The sequence below is a fragment of the Coniosporium apollinis genome (genome assembly GCF_000281105.1).
Source record: "Coniosporium apollinis CBS 100218 chromosome Unknown supercont1.7, whole genome shotgun sequence".
NCBI classification, from domain to species: domain Eukaryota; kingdom Fungi; phylum Ascomycota; class Dothideomycetes; genus Coniosporium; species Coniosporium apollinis.
In genome coordinates, this window is record NW_006913269.1 from 690243 (window position 1) to 698954 (window position 8712).

Here is an 8712-nt window from a genome sequence, read left to right on the forward strand (position 1 = left end):
CAACCGGACGTCCAGATCCTGTTCCTGGTCCATAGGAATAGCTGATGTCAGAGAAATCCCTTCCAGGTCCTGGTCAAGGGTTCCAATGGCTCGGTGCACCACCCCAGCACTTCCAGTAGGGCCAGGGCGGCACACCTGGCGTTCCAATATATCTGGCCATTAGTGGTAAGAGATAACAAAATGGCGCAAGACCGGAAAGATTTGGGAGCTTAGACTAAGACTCGGGATCGAAAAGGAAGACTAGCAGGAAGATAGAACCGGAATTTAATCAGTCGACCAGGGAAAACAATTCGCAAAGCAGGAAGATTTTCCGTAGCTGTAGATTGCGGCGCTGACTATATAGCAATGAAGCTGTCGGAACGGCTCTGCTTTCATTTTTTCAGCGTGGTGATGGTCGGTATAACTTCAGCGCAATCGCGGAATGCGACTAAGCTAAATTTCTAACGAAAGGCGCACAGGGGGAGGGTGAAGGTGGGTCGCAGGCGATAACGCGCACCCAACGAAGGAGTACTGATATGATAGAAGGTTGGTATGTATTACTTGTACAAATAGTCTCGTATCTTTGCAGCGTCTGTGTGGAAACATCGCGTCTTTTCCATGGTTCGCCGGCAGAGTTTTGCGCAAGAGTCAACTGTGCTAATTCCGCATTGTGTTTCAAGAGCGACGAGTGACAGTGCGAAGAGGGATAGAGGGTGCAGACAAGTGCATATCATCATTAATGCTTCAACTGCCTTCACAGCGTGGAAAGGTGAGGTTGCTGAGGTGCAGAGCAAACCGCTCCGCCGTTTCTCTAACCGAGGTCTTGGCGTCATTTCCCAGACCCGGTCACGTGCACAATTCTATTATGAAAGCATCGATATTTTTGCGAATTTCAAAAGCATCATTATATTTGGGAATCGTAATCTCATCTACGCGCCAAACCCTGTACAAAATGCAGCAAATCTACGATGACCACCAGTCGCCCTGGTCCTTCATGGCCGCCGCGACCTTCCTGAAGCCTGCAATGTTCGCACCACCAACCAAGCTCGGGAACTCGCCCTCGGCAGGCTCGATGTACTCCTTCGCAGTCTCGAGACAGTTCTTGAAGCAGGCCTCCATGATGCCCTTGAGCTTCTCGTCGACCTCCTCGCTCGTCCAGGACAGGCGTGCGGAGTTCTGGGCCATTTCGAGACCGGAGACGGCGACACCACCGGCGTTGGCTGCCTTGCCTGTTGAGACATATTCGTTAGTCTTGTGCTCAGTGTACAGCAATTGACAGCACGGATGCATTGACTTACCAGGAGCGTACCATATGGCCTCGCCCTTCTTCTCTTTCCTCGCCGCCTCGAAAACGTCGATGGCCTCCTGTGTGCAGCCCATGTTGCTTCCCTCAGCAATGAACTTGCAGCCAGCGTCGATCAGAGCCTTGGCCTCATCCTCAGAGACCTCGTTCTGGGTCGCTGACGGAAGAGCAACATCGATCTTGCCGACATGTGTCCACGGCCGTGCGCCCTCAATATATTTGTACTTCTCATCGTTCAGTTCGGTCAGTGCCTTGCGCTCGACCTTGAGCTGTGCGATGGTGTTGACGACGTCTTCATTGAAGCCCTTCTCGTCTGTCGCGATGAGGCAGCCCTTGCTGTCGGAGAGGGACACGACGGTACCGCCGAGCTCCATGACCTTGAGAGCGGCGTACTGGGCGACATTTCCAGAGCCGGAGATGGCGACCTTCTTGCCCTCGAAGGACTCCTTGCCGCCGGATGCGTACTGGATCATGTGCTGGACGTACTGCAGCCAATCTTAGCTTCAATCGAACTTCCTAGCCAGGTACAAAGAGACTTACGTAGACAAGACCATAGCCAGTAGCCTCAGGCCTGATCAAGCTGCCACCCCAGCTGCCGCCCTTGCCGGTCAAGACGCCCTCCCACTTGTTCTTCTCATTACGGTAGGTGCCGAACATCCAGCCGATCTCGCGCGGCGAGACGCCAATGTCACCGGCGGGCACGTCGGTAAAGGCGCCGATGTGCTTGCTCAGCTCGCGCATGAAAGCAACGCAGAACTTGCGGATCTCGTTGTCGGACTTGCCCTTGGGGTCGAAGTCCGCACCACCCTTACCACCACCCATGTTTACTGGCACAGAAGTCAGCTTCAGTCCTTCCTTCACTCGGCATATCTACTTACGGCCGGTAAGAGCATTCTTGAAGATCTGCTCAAAGCCCAAGAACTTGAGAATGGAAAGGTTGACAGTAGGATGGAATCGGAGACCGCCCTTGTAGGGGCCTAGTACGGAGTTGTACTGCACTCGGTATCCGCGGTTGACCTGGCACTGGCCCTTGTCGTCTTCCCAGGTGACGCGGAACTGGATCACGCGCTCTGGAATGGCGGCAACTTCGAGGGCTTTCTTGTACTCGGGGTTCTTCTGGAAGAGGCTGGAGTTCTCGAGGGTGGAGGCGAGCTCTGTATGGGTTTCCTGGTTAATATGCGGATGCTCACGTGCTACACTACGCAGCTGCCGCCGGTGATGGGAGTAGCCAGAAGCTCACCTTTGTAGGCCTGCTCGAATTCGGGCTCAGATGGGAGGTTCGACATGGTTGTGGTTGTGGTGGGGTATCAAATTAGGATTTCAGGTGTTTGAGGTCAGTTTCTTTGGTGGTGGAGAGAAAAGCAGTAGTGGCAAGGTTGGAGCTGGAGGAGGGCAGGAGGAAAGTGAAGAGGGTTCAGATGAAGAGCAATCAACAACGTGGGGTCACTTTTATTTATCGGTCTCCCTCCAGAGGCTCACCCCCAAAAGCAACACACGACTGTCGCGCGACGGCACGTCACTCTGGCCACCAGGGACTTAGAGTACCGAGCGGATCTCGCGATGCATCGCAGGGCAATCACGACATTCGATTGGCCCAGACATGCCGACCCTGCGTCGATTTCCATTGACAGGCATTTCCGGAGTCGCAGGCTGGAGATGTTTATGCCCGAAGAGAGCAAAGCTTCATCCGAGACGTGAAGCTGTCCCGAACTTTTTTCTCGAAGCTATGACAATGCGGGAGGCGGCTGCGATAAGGAATCGCTGCGGCTCATTGGCTGGATCATAGTAAATCCGTTGAAGAGTCTATCATTGTTCATTCTGCCGGGTCATCCACTTTGATCGGCCGCGGTCGAGCACCAAGGCTTTACGTACAAAGAGCGTTGCAAAGACATCTGAGGGGTTTGCGAAACACGGCGAGCGGCAACTGTAGCGGGGATGCGTTGCAGCTGCGGCATCGGAGGCTTGGGGTTTGCACGGGCGGTCGGAAAGCTGTTCGCCGCTGTTGGATCACCATAGGGCTGATAGAGGTGGCGCTCTCGCGTGCACTAAACCCGTGGACCCTGCCCGCGGATTGCGGGCTATTTGCACGAGCGTCACCAAACCCGGCCGCCATCTTGCGATTTCGCATCGTAATCCCAACTACAACTACCGGCCCGGGTCTATCACGGATGCGCTGCAGCCAATTGTTCAATGCCTGGACAAGTGTAGGAGTTATCTCCAAACCGCCATCAAGTACAACACGACCCGCCTCACGGGCAGTCTGTCGGATCCCAATCTGAAAAGTGCTGTCAGCGCTACTTCCACAGTACTCAAGACGTATCCAGCGCGCAACGCCGTCTGACTGCACTCACCTGTCACAAGATACTCATCCAGTCCATCCATCTTCTTGATGTCCGCGTCTTCAATCTCAAAGTTCTCGATACCCGCATTCTCCATGATCCGCTCCCTCCTCACACTCTTCGGCAGCGGCACGTAGCCATGCTGGAGACTCCACCTCACAAGGAGCTGCCCAGGTGTACGCCCATACTTCTTTGACAGCGAGACAATCGTCGGATGCTTCATCCTCAGCGCGCGTACAAGCGGCGCATACGCCTCAACTACAATGTCGTTGTCCTGGCAGAAATTGCAAATCTCTGTCCTGGTGTTGAAGGGGTGAACCTCGATCTGGTTCACAGCGGGCTTGATGCGCGGTTTCGAGTCGAGCAGCTCTTTCAGGTGCTTGATCCCGTAGTTGCTGACACCGCCAGACTTGACCTCTCCGTCCATGATCGCGTCCTCGACGGCCCGCCAACTGTCCAGCCGGGCGTGCTTCCCGCCGTACGGGCTGTGTAAGAGGAACAGGTCGATGTGGCCGAGGCCGCACGTCTTGACGCTCTGCTTTATCGACTTGCGCGCGGCGTCGTATGCGCTGTTGGAGGCGAGTTTCGAGGTGAAGTGGATGTCGTCGCGGGTCAAGCCGTCCTTGTTTGCGGTACTTGCGAGGAATGACTTGATGGCAGTGCCGACCTCGCGCTCGTTGTGGTACATCTGCGCGGAGTCGAAGCTGAGGACAGGGTCAGTCAGCATCGAAGCCAATATCCGATAACACTGCCATGAGGATGTGAGGGGGGACTGTACCCCTTATACCCAGCGTCGAGAGCATATCGCACGGCGTTTGACGTCTCGTTGCCGGATGTCAGGTACACGCCGAGATGTATTCGCGGCATTGTGAGGCCATTGTTGAGCTGTTGCTGTCAATTGCGGTTCAAGCTGTGCTCTGCTTAACGCGACGTGCCTTGATGCGACTCGCTAGGGAAAACTGCTGTGACATTTTACGGAGGCTGTTTGCTGGCAGTAAATATGAGTTTAGAAAGATCTCCTGCTACTGATATGAGTGATGCACCGGTGCAACCTCTCTGATAATGAGATTAAGTATCTAACTCTTCGCACTGGAAATGTTGACGGTGCACCAACGTCGCTCTGAGCGGAATGTGACGTCACCCGATCCTATCTATGACAACGCCAGGCGTTTTTCCATGATAGCTTTCAACGCTGTCGTAACGTATCGATACAGAATGGCCTAGGTCGACAGCGTCAACGCGTTTGAATGTCAGAGCTACCACAACTGTCGCAACTTCGACTCGTTTGCGTAGGCCGCAGTCAGTGATTGTTTTTATCTCCCTATCATGCCCGTTTTAGGCGGTGATGCCACAAGTTCGATTAGACTCGAGCTGACCCTGAATCGATCTATCCAGTTCGAGTCGTCGTTTACTCCATGCCTATCACGTGACGTGCGGCTTGCCGTTTATGATTAAACGCTCTCTATCTTAGTGATGCCGAGTGTCGGACGGGAAAGCCTTAGCGATCATATAAGACTCCCGGAGCCTTACGCGCCAACATCACGCTAAGATATTAGATACCGTGGTTCGGAAGCTCCGGATCTAAGTCGGGAGCCTCGGACAAAGCAAGCTTACTTAGCTGGTAAAGTGAAAGATTGTATCCATAATCAATCCACTCGATCTGGGTCAGATCGAGTGATTCAACTCTAGACTTAATCGAACTTGTGGCATCACTGGTTTTAGGGAGACGCAGAAGTACTACTGTTCACGAAGGACACTACAGACGACTGGGCTCCGATAGCAGTCAATATCAGTCATGATGCGCAAAGGCACACAATGTCCCAGTATGCCAGGCTCGTTTGCAACTTCTTGTTGAGTGTCGAATCTCAGATCCTCCAAGTTCAATGAGTACCCGGCGCAGTTATGGAGGAGTATACCCTTGACATCCGTGTATGGGGGACTGCTTCATGTACTACAAGTATCTCCCGGAGCTATCTATCCTATCTGTTGTCATGTGGCGCCATTTCTCTAGCAGCTCATGGGTGCTCGTCATCATGCTGGTGCGGGTTGTGACTCTCATTCCTTCTCTTCATCATTAACTTTTGCCAGTCCGCTATTAGAGTACTGTTACTTTAGGTATCGCCTTGGGCTACTTAACTGTATGATGTTGATGGTCACTCTCCTCTACTAGCCTTCAACCTACTTCTTTCAGTAATCAACCGATGGGAGGACCAATTGCGGGCTGACAAGCGAAGACCCAGATCAACAACTACCGGAAAGTTCATTTAGCTGGAATCTGTCTACAGCTGACTTCCCGCATACTCAAAGTTCCGGTTAGGTTTCACCAGGCTGGCATGATGTTCGCAGAGCAGAGTAATTCAACAGTATTTGCCGACGACAAACCAAGCGAAGAAGTGGTCTACTATGTTCATTTCGCTCAGTATGTCTTCTCCGCTTATGGTTGGCCAACCCTCGTTTTAGCTGCATTGTCATTACGTGCTTACCTGCTGGCTCTGTGAGCATGTCCGGCGGCCTTGTACTTCACGTCTCGTAGTTCTATTCAACTCTCATTGACTGATTCAAGTCGCATTCGCCATAGCTTTGAATGTGATCAATCCTCCAATCTGTCCACTGATATCATTCAATGCGGGTAGATCGTCCTTCAATTTCAAACGCCAATGATGCTCTCCAGCTGAATGTAAGCCGTCATCTTCGATGCACCCTCTGAGCCTTAGTCCCAGTCCCCCGACAACCCCTCCATCTTGGTAAACCCAACCGGCTTAACTGGCGCACCCAAGACCCACCACATCGTATACACCCTCACGACATCCTTCTCCGCCATCGCATGGATCCTCCAGTGGTCTTCAGTGCCAACGCTGATCGATTTCCGCTCATCCATCTTCCCCGCTTCGAGGAGCTGGAGGTAACATTCGTCGATATGCATGCCTGGGACCTGCCATTCGATATCTTTCACCAGGCCGATTTCTCCTTCGTCCGTCGGAACTCCCCAGCCGAATAAGCCTGTGCCGTCTGTTCTCATCATCAGTGCATCGGGTCGCAAGAGCTGCATGTTGGGTTTCAGGAGAAGATCCCTACCGGTAAAGAAATCCGGCAGGAAAACCAGCACAGTAGCGCTCAACCACGGCTCCCTCAACGTCCACGACCCGTTGTAGTCCTCTATGTGAATGACGCCGTGCTTGTCGGCCGCAAGCTCCTCGGAGATCATCCACCACGTAAGGACGTTGTTGACGTGCACAGGGTCTTTCGTATCGCACAGCAGAATCTGATGGATGTATTGGCTGTACGACAGTCTGGGTAGCACGATGGGTTTCGGGGCTTCCCTGACCGGCGGCGCGATTTCATGTGCGTAGCTCGCAGGCGTCGGGGTGGCGCTGCGGGAACGGCTGCGCGATTGGGGCTTTGAGGGGGAGGTTAGTTTTGGGGGTTGGGGAGATGTTCCTAGGTCGGCCAGCAGTTTGCTAATTGCTTTAGTGGATGAGAAGGAACTGCAGGAACTATTGCGTGATGGGGTCTTGTTTGAGGAGGCACGAGTTTTGAGTCGAGGAGCCATCTCGCTGTGGTGGTGCTGTGTTGTGTTTCTGGTGGTTGCGAAGTAAGAAGTGCTCGTTCTGCGTGGCGATGAGGAGTGGACTGAGTGAAAGTCTATCAATACGTGACTGATCCTCTCTTCACAGGTTCACCGCTTGTTGGGTTCGTCTTGAAGGTCAACCAGTCTGAAAGGTGTGAATGGTGGAAGTACTGATTGTCATCTTACAGTGTACAAGCCTAAATGTGACACCTCTCACGCAACGGTGAAGCTCCAGGGAAGCGCCTTGCCCATGCTCCGTCCAATGCTCTTGTACAGAAGTTATGAAAGGGACGAGAACGAGATGAACGTTAGAGATGTCGCTACGCCGTCGTAGTTGCTGACGCTTCCGCAATGGGCGATGGAATCTCCGGCCAGGCCTTCTTGAGCGCATCCTGGATCCTGACGACGCAGCCCTTCGGCCCGCTCACACTTCCTGTTTATGTCTCCGTCAGTTCAATGCTTTAATGCATCAGAAGCGCATCGACGTACCGTTCACAACGACAATCCCGTTCGTCTCGTCCACCTTCAGAACCTTCAAGTTCTGCACCGTAACCCGCTGTCCACCCATCCTCCCTGCCATGTTCTTGCCCGGATGAACCCTCGAACCACTACCCTGCGAACCACCCGCCGAACCCATCGTCCTATGCGTCAAAGACTGCCCATGCGACGCCGGCTGGCCAGCCCAGCCATGCTTTTTCATACCCTGCGCTCTCATCAGCCCTGTCCCCCTCACAAACACACCATCAACTTACACCCGCAAACCCCTTCCCCTTACAATCCGCCCTCGCATCCACAAACTGCCCCTCCTGAAACCACCTCGGCGAAATCGTCTCTCCCAGCTTGAGTAAACCCCCCTCATCCCTCACCCTAAACTCCGCAACCCACCTCTTGGGACTGACCCCCGCGGCCTTGAAATGCCCGGCCATAGGCCTCGTCACGTTCTTCGGTTGTCTACTCCCCGCGCCGACCTGCACAGCCCAGTATCCATGCCTATCCCGCCGCTTGTGCGCCAGCACCTGCACGCGGTCCAGCTGGAGGACGGTGCAGGGCGTGCGGCGCCCAGAGGTGGCGTCGTAGAGGGCGGTCATGCCACGCTTGATGGCTAGCGCGCCGGTGCGGTGAGGGAGGGTGTCGGAGGCCTCTTTGCGGGCGAGGGCGCCGGTCGGGGTGGAGGTGAGGGTGGGTAGGTTGGGAGAGTAGTTGAAGCGCGTGGTTTGAGGGCGGAGGAGGGACTTAATCGTGCGTTTGGCTGTAATGGGGAGAAGTTGGTGGAGAGGCGAGGGGGCCCGCGGGACAGGTATTCGGGGCGGCATGGTGGTGTGTGATTGTGTGATGCGCTTGGGAGGATGGTGAGAAGTGCTTGAGGTGTTCAGCGCCAATAGCTGCCTTGTTGCCTGACGAACTTTGAGTTTTCGTGCAGCTTGACGCGTGCCAACGGCACTTCCGTCTACCAAGTTTGCGCAGCCTTTATTCAAAGTTTTTGGCTAAGGGAGCGGTAATGTTGGTTTAGGCCGCCAGTGTCT

General features: G+C 54.1%; 4 protein-coding genes across 4 annotated transcripts; all 4 read right to left on the bottom strand.

The window, feature by feature from the left end:
- Positions 1-942: 942 nt before the first annotated feature.
- W97_02144 (NADP-specific glutamate dehydrogenase) lies at positions 943-2568 on the bottom strand (the record flags this gene model as incomplete). Its single annotated transcript, XM_007780045.1, has 5 exons — positions 943-1208; positions 1278-1767; positions 1823-2109; positions 2161-2436; positions 2523-2568. 5 exons carry the CDS (start codon positions 2566-2568, stop codon positions 943-945), a joined length of 1365 nt encoding a protein of 454 aa, XP_007778235.1.
- Positions 2569-3531: 963 nt separating this feature from the next.
- W97_02145 (alcohol dehydrogenase (NADP+)) lies at positions 3532-4488 on the bottom strand (the record flags this gene model as incomplete). Its single annotated transcript, XM_007780046.1, has 3 exons — positions 3532-3557; positions 3634-4325; positions 4400-4488. The coding sequence occupies 3 exons, from the start codon at positions 4486-4488 to the stop codon at positions 3532-3534; spliced, it is 807 nt and encodes a 268-aa protein (XP_007778236.1).
- A 1843-nt stretch (positions 4489-6331) lies between these two features.
- On the bottom strand, positions 6332-7171 carry W97_02146 (uncharacterized protein; the record flags this gene model as incomplete). Its single annotated transcript, XM_007780047.1, has 1 exon — positions 6332-7171. One exon carries the CDS (start codon positions 7169-7171, stop codon positions 6332-6334), a length of 840 nt encoding a protein of 279 aa, XP_007778237.1.
- A 338-nt stretch (positions 7172-7509) lies between these two features.
- On the bottom strand, positions 7510-8502 carry W97_02147 (uncharacterized protein; the record flags this gene model as incomplete). The annotated part of the gene is made up of 3 exons (XM_007780048.1): positions 7510-7622; positions 7679-7892; positions 7942-8502. 3 exons carry the CDS (start codon positions 8500-8502, stop codon positions 7510-7512), a joined length of 888 nt encoding a protein of 295 aa, XP_007778238.1.
- Positions 8503-8712: the final 210 nt, after the last annotated feature.